Source organism: Eleginops maclovinus, chromosome 2 (genome assembly GCF_036324505.1).
Source record: "Eleginops maclovinus isolate JMC-PN-2008 ecotype Puerto Natales chromosome 2, JC_Emac_rtc_rv5, whole genome shotgun sequence".
Lineage (NCBI taxonomy): Eukaryota > Metazoa > Chordata > Actinopteri > Perciformes > Eleginopidae > Eleginops > Eleginops maclovinus.
Genome location: NC_086350.1, coordinates 171,016 through 191,015, shown reverse-complemented (window position 1 = coordinate 191,015; position 20,000 = coordinate 171,016). Strand labels below are relative to the sequence as shown.

General features: G+C 46.0%; 1 protein-coding gene across 1 annotated transcript in view; it reads left to right on the top strand.

Moving 5' to 3' along the window:
- lamb4 (laminin, beta 4) overlaps positions 1 to 18,733 on the top strand; it is a 45,656-nt gene extending 26,923 nt beyond the window's left edge. The window contains 26 exon segments of the mRNA XM_063908661.1: positions 5,136 to 5,291; positions 5,461 to 5,561; positions 5,870 to 5,949; positions 6,143 to 6,320; positions 6,457 to 6,633; positions 6,675 to 6,881; positions 7,175 to 7,287; positions 7,382 to 7,496; positions 7,930 to 8,110; positions 8,218 to 8,361; positions 8,452 to 8,683; positions 9,083 to 9,240; positions 9,459 to 9,683; positions 12,361 to 12,453; positions 12,456 to 12,577; positions 12,744 to 12,840; positions 12,967 to 13,336; positions 13,471 to 13,634; positions 13,759 to 13,958; positions 14,789 to 14,986; positions 15,093 to 15,237; positions 15,332 to 15,539; positions 16,044 to 16,179; positions 16,255 to 16,425; positions 16,821 to 16,968; positions 17,460 to 18,733. Coding sequence (XP_063764731.1) covers positions 5,136 to 5,291; positions 5,461 to 5,561; positions 5,870 to 5,949; positions 6,143 to 6,320; positions 6,457 to 6,633; positions 6,675 to 6,881; positions 7,175 to 7,287; positions 7,382 to 7,496; positions 7,930 to 8,110; positions 8,218 to 8,361; positions 8,452 to 8,683; positions 9,083 to 9,240; positions 9,459 to 9,683; positions 12,361 to 12,453; positions 12,456 to 12,577; positions 12,744 to 12,840; positions 12,967 to 13,336; positions 13,471 to 13,634; positions 13,759 to 13,958; positions 14,789 to 14,986; positions 15,093 to 15,237; positions 15,332 to 15,539; positions 16,044 to 16,179; positions 16,255 to 16,425; positions 16,821 to 16,968; positions 17,460 to 17,599 — 4,259 coding nt within the window. The 3' untranslated portion in view covers positions 17,600 to 18,733.
- The last annotated feature ends 1,267 nt before the right edge of the window (positions 18,734 to 20,000 follow it).

Here is a 20,000-nt window from a genome sequence, read left to right as displayed (position 1 = left end):
CCTTCAGTTTCAGTCTGTCCTCCTGGTCCTTCAGTCTGTCTTCCTGACTATCGGTCTTTCAGTCTGTCCTCCTGAATATCGGTCCTTCAGTTTCAGTTTGTCCTCCTGAATCTCGGTCCTTCAGTTTCAGTCTGTCCTCCTGAATCTCAGTCCTACAGTTTCAGTCTGTCCTCCTGAATATCGGTCCTTCACTTTCAGTCTGTCCTCCTGAATATCGGTCCTTCAGTTTCAGTCTGTCCTCCTGAAAATCGGTCCTTCAGTTTCAGTCTGTCCTCCTGAATATCGCTCTTTCAGTTTCAGTCTGTCCTCCTGAAAATCGGTCCTTCAGTTTCAGTCTGTCCTCCTGGTCCTTCAGTCTGTCTTCCTGACTATCGGTCTTTCAGTCTGTCCTCCTGAATATCGGTCTTTCAGTTTCAGTCGTCCTCCTGAATATCGGTCCTTCAGTTTCAGTCTGTCCTCCTGAAAATCGGTCCTTCAGTTTCAGTCTGTCCTCCTGGTCCTTCAGTCTGTCTTCCTGACTATCGGTCTTTCAGTCTGTCCTCCTGAATATCGGTCCTTCAGTTTCAGTCTGTCCTCCTGAATCTCGGTCCTTCAGTTTCAGTCTGTCCTCCTGAATATCGGTCCTTCACTTTCAGTCTGTCCTCCTGAATCTCGGTCCTTCAGTTTCAGTCTGTCCTCCTGAATATCGGTCCTTCAGTTTCAGTCTGTCCTCCTGAATATCGGTCCTACAGTTTCAGTCTGTCCTCCTGAATATCGGTCCTTCACTTTCAGTCTGTCCTCCTAAATATCGGTCCTTCACTTTCAGTCTGTCCTCCTGAATATCGGTCCTTCAGTTTCAGTCTGTCCTCCTGAATATCAGTCCTTCACTTTCAGTCTGTCCTCCTGAATATTGGTCCTTCAGTTTCAGTCTGTCCTCCTGAATCTCGGTCCTTCAGTTTCAGTCTGTCCTCCTGAATATCGGTCTTTCAGTTTCAGTCGTCCTCCTGAATATCGGTCTTTCAGTTTCAGTCGTTCTCCTGAATATCGGTCCTTCAGTTTCAGTGTGTCCTGAATATCGGTCCTTCACTTTCAGTCTGTCCTCCTGAATATCGGTCCTTCAGTTTCAGTCTGTCCTCCTGAATATCAGTCCTTCACTTTCAGTCTGTCCTCCTGAATATTTGTCCTTCAGTTTCAGTCTGTCCTCCTGAATCTCGGTCCTTCAGTTTCAGTCTGTCCTCCTGAATATCGGTCTTTCAGTTTCAGTCGTCCTCCTGAATATCCGTCCTTCAGTTTCAGTCTGTCCTCCTGAATATCGGTCCTTCAGTCTGTCCTCCTGAATATCGGTCCTTCAGTTTGTCTTCCTGAATATCGGTCCTTCAGTTTGTCCTCCTGAATATCGGTCCTTCAGTTTGTCCTCCTGAATATCGGTCCTTCAGTTTCAGTCTGTCCTCCTGAATATCAGTCCTTCAGTTTCAGTCTGTCCTCCTGAATCTCAGTCCTACAGTTTCAGTCTGTCCTCCTGGTCCTTCAGTCTGTCTTCCTGACTATCGGTCTTTCAGTCTGTCCTCCTGAATATCGGTCCCTCAGTTTCAGTCTGTCCTCCTGAATCTCGGTCCTTCAGTTTCAGTCTGTCCTCCTGAATATCGGTCCTTCAGTTTCAGTCTGTCCTCCTGAATCTCAGTCCTACAGTTTCAGTCTGTCCTCCTGAATATCGGTCCTTCACTTTCAGTCTGTCCTCCTGAATATCGGTCCTTCACTTTGAGTCTGTCCTCCTGAATATCGGTCCTTCACTTTCAGTCTGTCCTCCTGAATATCGGTCCTTCACTTTCAGTCTGTCCTCCTGAATATCGGTCCTTCACTTTCAGTCTGTCCTCCTGAATATCGGTCCTTCACTTTCAGTCTGTCCTCCTGAATATCGGTCCTTCACTTTGAGTCTGTCCTCCTGAATATCGGTCCTTCAGTTTGTCCTCCTGAATATCGGTCCTTCAGTTGGTCCTCCTGAATATCGGTCCTTCAGTTTGTCCTCCTGAATATCGGTCCTTCAGTTTCAGTCTGTCCTCCTGAATATCGGTCCTTCAGTTTCAGTCTGTCCTCCTGAATCTCGGTCCTACAGTTTCAGTCTATCCTCCTGAATATCGGTCCTTCAGTTTCAGTCTGTCCTCCTGAATATCGGTCTTTCAGTTTCAGTCTGTCCTCCTGAATATCAGCCCTTCAGTTTCAGTCTGTCCTCCTGAATATCGCTCTTTCAGTTTCAGTCGTCCTCCTGAATATCGGTCCTTCAGTTTCAGTCTGTCCTCCTGAATATTGGTCCTTGAGTTTCAGTCTGTCCTCCTGAATATCGGTCCTTCAGTTTCAGTCTGTCCTCCTGAATATCGCTCTTTCAGTTTCAGTCATCCTCCTGAATATCGTTCTTTCAGTTTCAGTCTGTCCTCCTGAATATCGCTCTTTCAGTTTCAGTCTGTCCTCCTGAATATCGGTCCTTCAGTTTCAGTCTGTCCTCCTGAATATCGCTCTTTCAGTTTCAGTCTGTCCTCCTGAATATCGCTCTTTCAGTTTCAGTCTGTCCTCCTGAATATCGGTCCTTCAGTTTCAGTCTGTCCTCCTGAATATTGGTCCTTCAGTTTCAGTCTGTCCTCCTGAATATCGGTCCTTCAGTTTCAGTCTGTCCTCCTGAATATCGGTCCTTCAGTTTCAGTCTGTCCTCCTGAATATTGGTCCTTCAGTTTCAGTCTGTCCTCCTGAATATCGGTCCTTCAGTTTCAGTCTGTCCTCCTGAATATCGGTCCTTCAGTTTCAGTCTGTCCTCCTGAATATCGGTCCTACAGTTTCAGTCTGTCCTCCTGAATATTGGTCCTTCAGTTTCAGTCTGTCCTCCTGAATCTCGGTCCTTCAGTTTCAGTCTGTCCTCCTGAATATCGGTCTTTCAGTTTCAATCGTCCTCCTGAATATCGGTCCTTCAGTTTCAGTCTGTCCTCCTGAAAATTGGTCCCTCAGTTTCAGTCTGTCCTCCTGGTCCTTCAGTCTGTCTTCCTGACTATCGGTCCTTCAGTCTGTCCTCCTGAATCTCGGTCCTTCAGTTTCAGTCTGTCCTCCTGAATATCGGTCCTTCAGTTTCAGTCTGTCCTCCTGAATATCGGTCCTTCAGTTTCAGTCTGTCCTCCTGAATATCGGTCCTAAAGTTTCAGTCTGTCCTCCTGAATATCGGTCCTTCAGTTTCAGTCTGTCCTCCTGAATATCGGTCCTTCAGTTTCAGTCGTCCTCCTGAATATCGGTCCTTCAGTTTCAGTCTGTCCTCCTGAATCTCGGTCCTACAGTTTCAGTCTGTCCTCCTGAATATCGGTCTTTCAGTTTCAGTCTGTCCTCCTGAATATCAGCCCTTCAGTTTCAGTCTGTCCTCCTGAATATCGCTCTTTCAGTTTCAGTCGTCCTCCTGAATATCGGTCCTTCAGTTTCAGTCTGTCCTCCTGAATATTGGTCCTTGAGTTTCAGTCTGTCCCCTGAATATCGGTCTTTCAGTTTCAGTCTGTCCTCCTGAATATCGCTCTTTCAGTTTCAGTCATCCTCCTGAATATCGCTCTTTCAGTTTCAGTCTGTCCTCCTGAATATCGCTCTTTCAGTTTCAGTCTGTCCTCCTGAATATCGGTCCTTCAGTTTCAGTCTGTCCTCCTGAATATCGCTCTTTCAGTTTCAGTCTGTCCTCCTGAATATCGGTCCTTCAGTTTCAGTCTGTCCTCCTGAATATCGGTCCTTCAGTTTCAGTCTGTCCTCCTGAATATTGGTCCTTCAGTTTCAGTCTGTCCTCCTGAATATCGGTCCTTCAGTTTCAGTCTGTCCTCCTGAATATTGGTCCTTCAGTTTCAGTCTGTCCTCCTGAATATCGGTCCTTCAGTTTCAGTCTGTCCTCCTGAATATCGGTCTTTCAGTTTCAGTCTGTCCTCCTGAATATCGGTCCTTCAGTTTCAGTCTGTCCTCCTGAATATCGGTCTTTCAGTTTCAGTCTGTCCTCCTGAATATCGGTCCTTCAGTTTCAGTCTGTCCTCCTGAATATCGGTCCTACAGTTTCAGTCTGTCCTCCTGAATATTGGTCCTTCAGTTTCAGTCTGTCCTCCTGAATCTCGGTCCTTCAGTTTCAGTCTGTCCTCCTGAATATCGGTCTTTCAGTTTCAGTCGTCCTCCTGAATATCGGTCCTTCAGTTTCAGTCTGTCCTCCTGAAAATCGGTTCCTCAGTTTCAGTCTGTCCTCCTGGTCCTTCAGTCTGTCTTCCTGACTATCGGTCCTTCAGTCTGTCCTCCTGAATCTCGGTCCTTCAGTTTCAGTCTGTCCTCCTGAATATCGGTCTTTCAGTTTCAGTCTGTCCTCCTGAATATCGGTCCTTCACTTTCAGTCTGTCCTCCTGAATATCGGTCCTTCAGTTTCAGTCTGTCCTCCTGAATATCGGTCCTTCACTTTCAGTCTGTCCTCCTGAATATCGGTCCTTCAGTATCAGTCTGTCCTCCTGAATCACGGTCCTACAGTTTCAGTCTGTCCTCCTGAATATCGTTCCTTCAGTTTCAGTCTGTCCTCCTGATTATCGGTCCTTCAGTTTGTCCTCCTGAATATCGGTCCTACAGTTTCAGTCTGTCTTCCTGACTATCGGTCTTTCAGTCTGTCCTCCTGAATATCGGTCCTTCAGTTTCAATCTGTCCTCCTGAATATCGGTCCTTCAGTTTCAGTTTGTCCTCCTGAATATTGGTACTTCACTTTCAGTCTGTCCTCCTGAATATCGGTCCTTCAGTTTCAGTCTGTCTTCCTGACTATCGGTCCTTCAGTCTGTCCTCCTGAATATCAGTCCTTCACTTTCAGTCTGTCCTCCTGAATATCGGTCCTTCAGTTTCAGTCTGTCCTCCTGAATATCGGTCCTTCAGTTTCAGTCTGTCCTCCTGAATCTCGGTCCTTCAGTTTCAGTCTGTCCTCCTGAATCTCGGTCCTTCAGTTTGTCCTCCTGAATATCAGTCCTTCACTTTCAGTCTGTCCTCCTGAATATCGGTCCTTCAGTTTTTCCTCCTGAATATCGGTCCTTCAGTCTGTCCTCCTGAATATAGGTCCTTCAGTTTGTCCTTGTTTGAACAATCTGATGGAGTTGGAACACCTAATAATCCTCATGTCCCTGTGTCAGCTTGTGACTGCGACCCAGCCGGCTCGCATGGCGCCGGCCTGTGTGATGCGACGAACGGCCGATGCGTCTGTAAAGAAAACGCTGAGGGTCGACGCTGCGACCGCTGCAAATCTGGCTTCTTCAACCTGAGACAGGCAGACCCCTCTGGCTGTCAGGGTGAGTATCTCCATCATCCTCCCCATTTACCAACGACATTTAAATACACCACAACTACATTTATGTTAAGTATAACCTGTGTGTGTGTGTGTGTGTGTGTGTGTGTGTGTGTGTGTGTGTGTGTGTGTGTGTGTGTGTGTGTGTGTGTGTGTGTGTGTGTGTGTGTCAGCATGCACATGTCATGTTCTGGGAAGTCTCACATGTGACCAGCTGACAGGAAGCTGTGAATGTGACCATTTGGCAAGCGGACCGCTGTGTGATCGATGTCCGGTAGGTGATGCCTCGACCCTGACCCCGTTATGGTCCTCACCCCGTTATGATCCTCACCCTGTTATGATCCTGACCCCGTTATGGTCCTCACCACGTTATGATCCTCACCCCGTTATGATCCTCACCCCGTTATGATCCTCACCCTGTTATGATCCTGACCCCGTTATGGTCCTCACCACGTTATGGTCCTCACCCCGTTATGGTCCTCACCCCGTTATGATCCTCACCCTGTTATGATCCTGACCCCGTTATGGTCCTCACCACGTTATGATCCTAACCCTGTTATGTTTGCTTTGTGTTCGTATCAGGCAGGTTTCTGGGGATTGGGGGGCTCGGGGCACAGATGTTCACCATGCGACTGTGATTTTGGCGGAGCTCACAGCAACACGTATGTTTCTAATTTATAGATTTTTAATATATGATGTGTGTTAGGATCAGAGGTCCTAACACACATCATATACACACTTATAGATGAACAATTATGAATATATTGATAGATAATCTTTAAATTAGATGGACGGTGAGACCCTCTTCGATGTGACGGACGGGAACAGAACTTTAATAACGTGTTTGTTCCTCAGCTGTTCTCCGGAGGACGGTCAGTGTCAGTGTTTGCCCAACATGGGGGGGAGACGCTGCTCAGAGCCCGCCGCCGGCCACTTCCTGCCTCCTCTGGACTACTTCCTGTACGAGGCGGAGCTCGCCGCTCCACTGCAGGGATCTCCTCCATCTCCTACACCGTCCTCTTCCTCTGCTCTGGTGATGGAATCACATTCACACAATAATTACAACAACAACAACAATAACCATATTAATGAGTGTGTACTGTGCCTGTACTCGCAGTATTACTGGGCCTGTACTGGCTGTATTAATGTGTACTTTGTTTTATTTCCAGTTGATCCCGCTGGTTTTGCCACGCTGTGAGAAGTTTTACCGAGAGCATGGTTACGACTTTAAGGTCCGTGATGGACGGGTGGTTCTGGTCCAGAGGACTCAACGTTCTGCCCGCTGGAGGAGACTGGTGAGGCGCTCTATCCATTTCCTGTTTAACACCAGCCAATGGCGGGCCCTGGTCTGCAGTTCAGCCAATCAAACAGCCGTCTTTATTTTTAGTTTGATGTGTCCGTCCTGCAGCAGAACTTGCCTCTGGAGCCAGGCCACGCCCTGCAGATCATTCCCCGTCAGAGGGCCGCGGGTCAGCCGATCACCTGGACTGGCCTGGGATTTGTCAGAGTGCTGGAGGGGGCGGGGCTTCGGTTTACTGTGGACAACCTCCCGTCGTCCATGGATTACCAGCTCGTGATTCGCTACGAGCCTGAGGTACAGAAACTAACCGAGTCATGGTTCTGGTTCAGGCCTTGAACCAGGTTACTCACATTGTGCAGTCTGCAGACAGCATTCTTTTCCCCTCTGTTCTGACCCAACAGCCTTCGCGTAGCAGACATGATCATAAGGATATGTAGCGTGTACTTTGTGTACTTTATGTACTTCATAAGGACAGCTGCGTGCTCTTTATAAAGTCTCATACAAAGCGTCCTCATGACAGGAAAGAGGAAGTAGTACTCCAGAAGGTAACTTCCTGTTTTTCAACGTCAGCTGATCTTCCTTTGCAGTCTCCGTCTGATTGGTTGGCTTCAGTCAGCATCATTGCAGGGTTGCCAGGCAATGGTGGCTGCAGCGGCAACCCGACAGGGCGGCGAACTCTGATTCTTCCTGGAAACTCCAGGTGAGACTTGACCTTATTATCCACATAGCGACCCCTAGAGGTCGTATGTTGGTAACTGTTGTTTGTTTACCGCTGTTTGTCATTTCGTCTGCAGAGTGGGGGTCCTGGACTCTCCGGTGTGTCTGAGCGCTGCCGCTTGGTACCTCGTGGACGTCGTCTTTAACAAACAGCCCGACCGCTCCTCCAGCAACAGCATCCTGATCGACTCGGTGAGTACGTCTGCCTCAGAGGGATCCAGTCTGTCCAGTCTGTCCCATCACAGTGAGGGATCCAGTCTATCCCATCACGGTGAGGGATCCAGTCTGTCCCATCACGGTGAGGGATCCAGTCTGTCCCATCACAGTGTCCCCTCACAGTGAGGGATCCAGTCTGTCCAATCACAGTGAGGGATCCAGTCTGTCCGGTCACAGTGAGGGATCCAGTCTGTCCCATCACAGTGAGGGATCCACTCTGTCCCCTCACAGTGAGGGATCCAGTCTGTCCCATCACAGTGAGAGATCCAGTCTGTCCCATCACAGTGAGGGATCAACTCTGTCCCCTCACAGTGAGGGATCCAGTCTGTTTGATGGATCTGAACTTGGAGATTCTGCGGGGAGTCTTGTGCGTTGGCAGATATTTTGTGTTACTCACATGTTGTTTCAGATGGGTTTGATTCCCAGCATCGAGTCGGTCCAGGACTTCTGTTCGCAGACCGACCTCGACTCGTTCCGCCGATCTCGCTGCATCGGATTGGCCGCAGAGCTCGACCCGCAGGAGGCGCCCCCGGAGGTTTGCGAGGGACTCGTCAAGAGTATGTCGGCACGGATCCACCGCGGAGCTGTCCGTGAGTACTCGTATAAATACCTAAATAATAAAGTACTTATTAAAGTACTTCCAGCATATTAGCAATTGTTCTGTTTTGATCTCAGGTTGTTCTTTTTTCTTGGTCAGGCTGCAGGTGTAACCCTGCCGGCACCCTGGGCTTGTCCTGCAGTAAACTAGGAGGGGTCTGTGAATGTAAACCCAATGTGATTGGCCGTTGCTGTGATACCTGTGCACCGCTCACATTTGGCTTTGGACCCGATGGCTGCGAACGTAAGGTTTATTCTCCTCAGGTTTAATTATACTACAGGCGGAAGGGCCCTCCGGTGGATGACGGTCAGTGTAATGGTGTTCCCTTCACAGCGTGTGAGTGCCATGCTGCTGGTTCTGAGGTGCAGCTCTGTGACCAGCTCAGAGGTCAGTGTGCCTGTCGGCCAGACGTCGCAGGCCGGCGCTGCGATCGCTGTCACAAAGGATTCTGGGGATTCCCGCTCTGTCGACCCTGTGAGTGCAACGGCCTGTCGGAGGAGTGTTCCCAGGACACCGGGGAGTGTGTGGACTGCAGGGAGGACACCACCGGACCTCAGTGTGATAGGTACTATTATATATAGACACAATACCAGACCTCAGTGTGACAGAGGTTCTGGTTGATTGTCCACAGGGTGGAATGTGTGTGAGTTGCTTTGGATAAAAGTGACATGTGATGACTCGTGGATGCTTGAGAGGTTCTGGCTCTGAGGGATGTTTGAGAGGTTCTGCGGATGTTTTAGGGGTTCTGGTTCTGAGGGATGTTTGAGAAGTTCAGGGGATATTTGAAGGGTTCTGGTTCTGAGGGATGTTTGAAAGGTTCTGAGGGATGTTTGAGGGGTTCTGGGGGATGTTTGAGAGGTTCTTGTCGATGTTTGAGAGGTTCTGGTTCTGAGGGATGTTTGAAAGGTTCTGGTGGACGTTTCAGGGGCTCTGGGTGTGATGAATTCCTGTGGTTCTGATGCAGGTGTATGGAGGGTTTTTATGGCGACCCAGTCTCCAGACGGTCCTGTGAGCCCTGCCTGTGTCCTGACGTTCAGGGCAGCGGACAATTCTTCGCCACTTCCTGCCAACCCGACCCACAATCCCTCAGTGTGACCTGTGACTGCAGGCTGGGCCACACAGGTCAGTCCCACAGGAAGTGTCCGATGTGGCGCTCTGGTTCCTTCAGAAGTCCGGCTGGTGTTCTGGAAACCCAGTGCTCCAAGTGTTGTGGTGCTTTAGGTCCCTGAGAACCAAGACTGTGTAAAGGTTTCTAAACATGTTCAGGGTCCACAGAAAGGGGGGGGGCTGAACATGGACCACATTTCTCTTTATTGAACTCTGTTTTAACACTGTCTCAGGCCCGCGCTGTGATAGGTGCAGCCCAGGTTTTTATGGCGACCTGCTGTCTCCCGGCGCTGGCTGTGAACGCTGTCTCTGCAACAACAACATTGACCCGGAGGACCGTGAAGCCTGCAACGGCGTGACGGGAGCGTGTCAGCGCTGCCTGCACAACACGGGGGGGGCGAACTGCCAGGAATGCCGACCAGGGTATTACGGGGACGCCCTGCAGCAGGACTGCAAAGGTACCATCACAACACTCCAACAACAACAACACCACTATACTACAATAACACAACAACAACACCACTATACTACAATAACACAACAACAACAACAACAACACCACTATACTACAATAAAAGAACAACAACACCACTATACTACAATAACACAACAACAACAACACTATACTACAATAAAAGAACAACAACACCACTATACTACAATAACACAACAACAACACCACTATACTACAATAACACAACAACAACAACACTATACTACAATAACAGAACAACAACACCACTATACTACAATAACACAACAACAACACCACTATTCTACAATAACACAACAACAACACCACTATTCTACAATAACACAACAACAACAACACTATACTACAATAACACAACAACAACACTTAACTACAATAACACAACAACAACAACACCACTATACTACAATAACACAACAACAACAACACCACTATACTACAATAACACAACAACAACAACACTATACTACAATAACACAACAACAACACCACTATTCTACAATAACACAACAACAACAACACTATACTACAATAACACAACAACAACACCACTATACTACAATAACACAACAACACCACTATTCTACAATAACACAACAACAACAACACTATACTACAATAACACAACAACAACAACAACAACACTATACTACAATAACACAACAACAACACCACTATACTACAATAACACAACAACAACACTATACTACAATAACACAACAACAACACCACTATACTACAATAACACAACAACAACACCACTATACTACAATAACACAACAACAACACCACTATTCTACAATAACACAACAACAACAACACTATACTACAATAACACAACAACAACACCACTATACTACAATAACACAACAACAACACTATACTACAATAACACAACAACAACAACACTATACTACAATAACACAACAACACCACTATACTGCAATAACACAACAACACCACTATACTACAATAACACAACAACAACACTATACTACAATAACACAACAACAACAACACTATACTACAATAACACAACAACAACACCACTAAACTACAATAACACAACAACAACACCACTATACTACAATAACACAACAACACCACTATACTACAATAACACAACAACAACAACACTATACTACAATAACACAACAACAACAACACTATACTACAATAACACAACAACAACACTATACTACAATAACACAACAACAACAACACTATACTGCAATAACACAACAACAACACCACTATACTACAATAACACAACAACACCACTATACTACAATAACACAACAACAACACCACTATACTACAATAACACAACAACAACACCACTATACTACAATAACACAACAACAACACCACTATACTACAATAACACAACAACAACAACACCACTATACTACAATAACACAACAACACCACTATTCTACAATAACACAACAACAACAACACCACTATACTGCAATAACACAACAACAACACCACTATACTACAATAACACAACAACAACACCACTATTCTACAATAACACAACAACAACACTATACTACAATAACACAACAACAACACTATTCTACAATAACACAACAACAACAACACCACTATACTGCAATAACACAACAACAACACCACTATACTACAATAAAAGAACAACAACACCACTATACTACAATAACACAACAACAACACTATACTACAATAACACAACAACAACAACACTATACTACAATAACACAACAACACCACTATTCTACAATAACACAACAACAACACCACTATACTACAATAACACAACAACAACACCACTATACTGCAATAACACAACAACAACACCACTATTCTACAATAACACAACAACAACACCACTATACTACAATAACACAACAACAACACCACTATACTACAATAACACAACAACAACACTATACTACAATAACACAACAACAACACTATTCTACAATAACACAACAACAACAACACCACTATACTGCAATAACACAACAACAACACCACTATACTACAATAACACAACAACAACACCACTATTCTACAATAACACAACAACAACACTATACTACAATAACACAACAACAACACTATTCTACAATAACACAACAACAACAACACCACTATACTGCAATAACACAACAACAACACCACTATACTACAATAAAAGAACAACAACACCACTATACTACAATAACACAACAACAACACTATACTACAATAACACAACAACAACAACACTATACTACAATAACACAACAACACCACTATTCTACAATAACACAACAACAACAACACCACTATACTGCAATAACACAACAACAACACCACTATACTACAATAACACAACAACAACACCACTATACTACAATAAAAGAACAACAACACTATACTACAATAACACAACAACAACACTATACTACAATAACACAACAACAACACTATACTACAATAACACAACAACAACACTATACTACAATAACACAACAACAACAACACTATACTGCAATAACACAACAACAACCGGACCTGCACCATGATCAGTAACCATGGCAGCTGTCCGGAGGTCTCAGAGATCATGTCTTTGGTTGTGATGTTTTTCACGTGTCAGATTGTGTATTTCCCAGAGTGCTCTTGTGACCGGCGGGGGACAGAGGTGACTCAGTGTCCGTTGGGGAGTCCCTGTTTCTGTGAATCCAGGACAGGCCAGTGCCCCTGCCGGGGGGGGTGCAGGGCGTCCTCTGTGACCAGTGTGAGGATGGGTACTGGAACCTGGAGGGGGGCTCCGGGTGTCAGCCCTGTAGTTGCGACACTGTCAATGCCTTCTCCAACACCTGCAATAAGGCAACACGAGTTATATATTATATGTTATATGCTATATGTTTTATATATGTTATACGTGTGTAAACGATATATTAGACTCAGGTCATAGTGCACTCCCAGTCAGAAATGACTGCATGTTGAATGATAACTCAGTGTGTATAGCCTGAATGAAGCGTGATGCTTTCAGGTGACGGGGCAGTGTCCGTGCCATCCTGAGTTTGGAGGAAGACAATGTGACGAATGTGGAGAAAACCACTTTGGGAATCCCGACCTGCAGTGTATCTGTGAGTGTAAATCAGAGACAAAACATCGGGAATATAACCTTACTGAAGAGGCTTTCAGAGGCCCCCACCCCTTAAAATATTAAGCGTTTCCACCATCGACATTCTGACATTTTCTCTTGTTGTCAGCATGCGACTGTAACCTGGAGGGCACAGAGCCCCCGTCCTGCGACCCTGAGACCGGCGAGTGCATCTGTCGGGAGGGGGTCGCCGGGATCTTCTGTGATGAGTGTTCCCCGGGATACGACTCTGCTTTCCCGGCCTGCGTGCCGTGTCATGCCTGCAGGGCACTGTGGGAAGAGCAGGTCGCAGACATGCAGCACGCCGCGCAGACGATGAGGAGCTTCATCCCTCGTCATGACGACGACCTGCGGCCCAGACGCGGTCGCCCCCAGCAACGGTTGCTGCAGCTGCACTCTGCGCTGGACAGCCTAAGCAATCTGACGGGCGCTGCCCCCCCGAGGGTGGAGCAGGTGGAGGAACTGCGAGCGAGGGTCGGGTATGTTAGCTAACAAACAAAAGCAGGAAACTTCCCCCCCCAGCTCAGCCTACATGCTAACATATTTACTGCTGACTCTTCACACCTCCATCACTGACTTTTAAAACTTTAAAAACGTTTTACTTTTCTCACAGGAACCTGAAGGACACCCTGGACCAGAACGTGATCCGGATAGACCCGTTGACACTTCTCAACACAGAACTGGACAACATTGGTCTGGAGTTCAAGAAGCTGCTGAACAACCTGAAGTATAAAACCTTTAAGGATCAGAACGCCGGAGACCCGGGAGACGTTGAGGGTAATGACCCCTAATACAGAGGCTTTCTGACTGGATCTACTTCCTGTTCAGTTCCAGGGGCTGCTGTGTTCAACTCACGACTTCAGATGGAGATCACATCTTAAACTTCTCAATCCGGTTGCAGGGCTGCTGGATGAGATCCAGAACCAGCACGAATCCTTCCTGTTGGACGAGAAGAGAGTGAGAAACGCAAACACAGCTGTGGAGGAATCCATGGACACCAGACAGGAAGTGAAGCGAAGACTGAGCGCCTGCAGCCAAGCAGACCTGGAGCTGCTCCAGAGGAGGGTCCTAGATCTCAGCGTGGGAAACCTCAACAGGAAGGTGAGACACCCTGCGCTTACTCAAAGAGGGAGTAACCCCTGTAACCTGTCTGAGCCTCTTCATGCCCTTTGACCAGGGTTACCCTGAGTGTTGCCCTGAGTGTTGCCCTGAGTGTTTCCTGAGTGTTGCCCTGAGTGTTGCCCTGAGTGTTGCCTGAGTGTTGCCCTGAGTGTTGCCCTGAGTGTTGCCCTGAGTGTTGCCCTGAGTGTTGCCTGAGTGTTGCCCTGAGTGTTTCCTGAGTGTTGCCCTGAGTGTTGCCCTGAGTGTTGCCTGAGTGTTGCCCTGAGTGTTGCCCTGAGTGTTGCCCTGAGTGTTGCCCTGAGTGTTGCCTGAGTGTTGCCTGAGTGTTGCCCTGAGTGTTGCCATGAGTGTTGCCCTGAGTGTTGCCCTGAGTGTTGCCTGAGTGTTGCCTGAGTGTTGCCCTGAGTGTTGCCATGAGTGTTGCCCTGAGTGTTGCCCTGAGTGTTGCCCTGAGTGTTGCCCTGAGTGTTGCCCTGAATGTTGCCCTGAGTGTTGCCCTGAGTGTTACCTGAGTGTTGCCCTGAGTGTTGCCCTGAGTGTTGCCCTGAGTGTTGCCCTGAGTGTTGCCCTGAGTGTTGCCTGAGTGTTGCCTGAGTGTTGCCTGAGTGTTGCCCTGAGTGTTGCCCTGAGTGTTGCCCTGCGTGTTGCCCTGAGTGTTGCCCTGAGTGTTGCCTGAGTGTTGCCCTGAGTGTTGCCCTGAGTGTTGCCCTGAGTGTTGCCCTGAGTGTTGCCCTGAATGTTGCCCTGAGTGTTGCCCTGAGTGTTGCCCTGAGTGTTGCCCTGAGTGTTGCCCCTGTTTGTGGGTGCAGGTCTGTGGCGCAGCAGGACTGGATGGTTGCTCAGAATGTGGTGGAGCTCTCTGTGCTCTGGACCTTGGGGAAAGGAAATGTGGCGGACCAAACTGCGACGGAGCGTTTCCTGTCAGTCAGGAAGCTTCAGAGGCGGCAAAGAGAGTGAAGGACAAACTGATCACACTGCCAAAGGTCCTGCAGGACGCCGACAACAAGGCAGGTTTAAACCTGCAGATAACAAGTCTTCTAACCTGAAGCATCGAATCATTTTCTGGCCCTTATACGCCCGACTGCCGCATAATAACTATGTGTTTTCTGTCAGATCAATGATGACACACGGGAAGCTCAGGTCACCAAAGGAAAAGCCAAAGACCTCCAGGACCAGATCCACACCAACATTGACTCCCTCCAGAGAGAGAAAGATAAAACCAAGGCACTCCTCCAGCAAGTCAAAGACTACCTGATGGGTTAGTATGATGGGTCAGCATCGGAATCAGTTTACCAGTTCACAGATGAGGAGTCTGATGTAGTGTCATCACTAATCCTGTTCCTCCATCACAGATGAGATGGTTCCTCCAGAGGATATAAAGAAAATAGCCCACGCTGTTCTGGACATCAAGCTGCCGAGATCACCGGCTCAGATCCGACCACTGATCAATGACATCAATAATCTGCTGTTTAACACCAGCAGCTACCGGGACAGCCTGAAGAACCTGGAGGATCACGCCACGACATCCAAGGACCTGCTGCAGAAAGCCCGGGAACTCAGGTCTGTGTCTTAAAGCGTTAATACTGAAATAGCAACAAACATCTGTTTACTCTGAAAACAAAAAAGAAACTCTGACTCAACACCAAACTCTGACTCACTGAAAATAGAGTCTTGTTACGAGATCTTGGTGGCGAGGTCTCCGAGGTCTCAAGGCAAGGTCTCCGAGGTCTTGTGGCGAGGTCCCAGAGGTGTCGTGGTGGAACTCCGAGGTCTCATGACGAGTTCTCGTAACAAAGTCTCGTGACAAGGTCTCATAGCGAGTTCTCGTGACGAGGTCCCTTGACGAGGTGGCGAGGTGGCGAGGTGGCGGTGGAGAGGTCTCCGATGTGGCGAGGTCTCGTGACAAAGTCTCAGAGGTGGTGAGGTGTCTGTGACAAGGCCTCTGAGATCTCGTAACGAGGTCCCGAGGTCTTGTGAAGAGCTCTCAGAGGTCTCTGAGGTCTCGTGACGAGGTCTCAGTGTTCATTTCATGAAGAAATCTGTGTTGTTATTTCTCATGTTGAGGGAGCGGACAAAGACTGTGGATGTGAGCGAGATCAGCAGAGATATATATGAAGCGGAACGAGCTCAGGACAAAGGCAACAACCAGCTGGACTCTGCCAATGGTGACAGGAACATGGCCAGAGACCGGATCCAAGACGTAAACAAATCCCAAATCTCTCATACACCCGTCACCTGACCTCCGCACTGCCTGATCTGTTTCCTTTTGTTTCAGATGAGAGATAAACTGAACAACATCGAGACAAAACTGATGAGCAGGCGACCTGCAGAGCTGCAAAACGAGATCCAAGCCCTGAAGGAGAAAACGGATCAGAACCGACATACGGTGGGAGGCGCTGGAGAGGCCGCAGAGAGCGCCTTCAACCAGACCTCCAACACACAGCCGGTGGGTCTCCATGCTAACCTGCTAACATGCTAACATACCTGCTTTCTGTCTGACATAAAATGAAGAGTATGTACGTTAGTGTTCAGTACTCAGTATGTGTTGTGTACCCGGTGTGTCTCCTGGAGTACTCAGTATGTGTTGTGTACCCGGTGTGTCTCCAGGAGTACTCAGTATGTGTTGTGTACCCGGTGTGTCTCCTGGAGTACTCGGTATGTGTTGTGTACCCGGTGTGTCTCCAGGAGTACTCAGTATGTGTTGTGTACCCGGTGTGTCTCCTGGAGTACTCAGTATGTGTTGTGTACCCGGTGTGTCTCCTGGAGTACTCAGTATGTGTTGTGTACCCGGTGTGTCTCCAGCAGTACTCAGTATGTGTTGTGTATCTGGTGTGTCTCCAGCAGCTGGACCGGGTTCTGAGTGTCTTTGAGGTTCTGCAGCTGAGGAACAGGAACCGAACGGGGGGAGCTGCAGAACGCCTGAGGAACCTGGTGCAAGAGGCCGAGGACATGAAGACATTGCTGCAGGATAAACTCACACAGATACAAGGTAGTACTACTTCTTTGAGTACTGGTAGTACTTATTTGTAGTATTTAGTCAATTTTTGTAGCATTGGGAAGACAGGGGCAGTACTCCAGCAAAAGCTGTACTGCATGTCCTGCATACAATACAGTACTACATCCGTGTTGCAAAGACAAACACATTTAAAGACAGCTTCTTCCCCAGAGCAATAATTGCACTAAACTCCAGCTTGCACTGACACAACATATATACATACACATACATATAGTATATATATATGTATATGTATATGTATATTCAATATAACAGTCCTGCACTTGAACTTTATACTGAAGTATGAATGCGTGTTGCTTGTATGTTGCGTGTTGCTTGTATGTTGTCCTGCATGTTGTGCGTCTCTTGTCTGGTTAATGTATGGCACCATTTAAAGGACGTAACTCTACTCATCTCGTTGTACATGTACAATAACAACAAAGGATTGTATTATATTCGATACATGTGTGTACTGTGTGTATTAGACGTGGAGAAGAAGCTGCAGACGCTGCTCAGGAACCGAGCGGACCGAGCCGCTGAGGTTTCAGATCTGCTGCTCAGCGCCGACGCTCTGCGGCGGGAAATCTCCAGACGCGCCGAAGGATATGCCGTCTGTACTTCATAACACTACTGAGTACTACAGAGTACTTCATAACACTACAGAGTACTTCATAACACTACAGAGTACTTCATAACACTACAGAGTACTTCATAACACTACAGAGTACTACAGAGTACTTCATAAAACTACTGAGTACTACAGAGTACTTCATAACACTACAGAGTACTTCATAACACTACAGAGTACTTCATAACACTACAGAGTACTTCATAACACTACAGAGTACTTCATAAAACTACTGAGTACTTCATAACACTACAGAGTACTTCATAACACTACAGAGTACTTCATAACACTACAGAGTACTTCATAACACTACTGAGTACTACAGAGTACTTCATAACACTACAGAGTACTTCATAACACTACAGAGTACTTCATAACACTACAGAGTACTTCATAACACTACTGAGTACTTCATAACACTACTGAGTACTACAGAGTACTTCATAACACTACTGAGTACTACAGAGTACTTCATAACACTACAGAGTACTTCATAACACTACAGAGTACTTCATAACACTACAGAGTACTTCATAACACTACAGAGTACTTCATAACACTACAGAGTACTTCATAACACTACAGAGTACTTCATAACACTACAGAGTACTTCATAAAACTACTGAGTACTTCATAACACTACAGAGTACTTCATAACACTACAGAGTACTTCATAACACTACAGAGTACTTCATAACACTACAGAGTACTTCATAACACTACTGAGTACTTCATAACACTACAGAGTACTACAGAGTACTTCATAACACTACAGAGTACTACAGAGTACTTCATAACACTACTGAGTACTACAGAGTACTTCATAACACTACAGAGTACTACAGAGTACTTCATAACACTACAGAGTACTACAGAGTACTTCATAACACTATTGAGTACTACAGAGTACTTCATAACACTACTGAGTACTACAGAGTACTTCATAACACTACAGAGTACTTCAGAGTACTTCATACCACTATAAAGTACTTCATAACACTACAGAGTACTTCATAACACTACAGAGTACTTCATAACACTACAGAGTACTTCATAACACTACAGAGTACTACAGAGTACTTCATAACACTACAGAGTACTACAGAGTACTTCATAACACTACAGAGTACTTCATAACACTACAGAGTACTTCAGAGTACTTCATAACACTACAGAGTACTTCATAACACTACAGAGTACTACAGAGTACTTCATAACACTACAGAGTACTTCATAACACTACAGAGTACTTCATAACACTACAGAGTACTACAGAGTACTTCATAACACTACAGAGTACTTCATAACACTACAGAGTACTTCATAACACTACAGAGTACTTCATAACACTACAGAGTACTTCATAACACTACAGAGTACTTCAGAACACTACAGAGTACTTCATAACACTACAGAGTACTACAGAGTACTTCATAACACTACAGAGTACTTCAGAGTACTTCATAACACTACAGAGTACTTCATAACACTACAGAGTACTACAGAGTACTTCATAACACTACAGAGTACTTCATAACACTACAGAGTACTTCATAACACTACAGAGTACTTCATAACACTACAGAGTACTTCATAACACTACAGAGTACTTCATAACACTTCAGAGTACTTCATAACACTACAAAGTACTACAGAGTACTTCAGAACACTACAGAGTACTTCATAACACTACAGAGTACTACAGAGTACTTCATAACACTACAGAGTACTCCATAACACTACAGAGTACTTCATAACACTACAAAGTACTTCATAACACTACAGAGTACTTCATAACACTACAGAGTACTACAGAGTACTTCATAACACTACTGAGTACTACAGAGTACTTCATAACACTACTGAGTACTACAGAGTACTTCATAACACTACAGAGTACTTCATAACACTTCAGAGTACTTCATAACACTACAGAGTACTTCATAACACTACAGAGTACTTCATAACACTTCAGAGTACTTCATAACAATACAGAGTACTTCATAACACTACAGAGTACTACAGAGTACTTCATAACACTACAGAGTACTTCAGAGTACTTCATAACACTACAGAGTACTTCAGAGTACTTCATAACACTACAGAGTACTTCATAACACTTCAGAGTACTTCATAACACTACAGAGTACTTCATAACACTACAGAGTACTTCATAACACTACAGAGTACTACAGAGTACTTCAAAACACTACAGAGTACTTCAGAGTACTTCATAACACTACTGAGTACTTCAGAGTACTTCATAACAATACTGAGTACTTCAGAGTACTTCATAACACCACAGAGTACTACATAATACTTTATAACACTACTGAGTACTACAGTGTACTTCATAACACTACTGAGTACTACTGAGTACTACAGAGTACTTCATAAC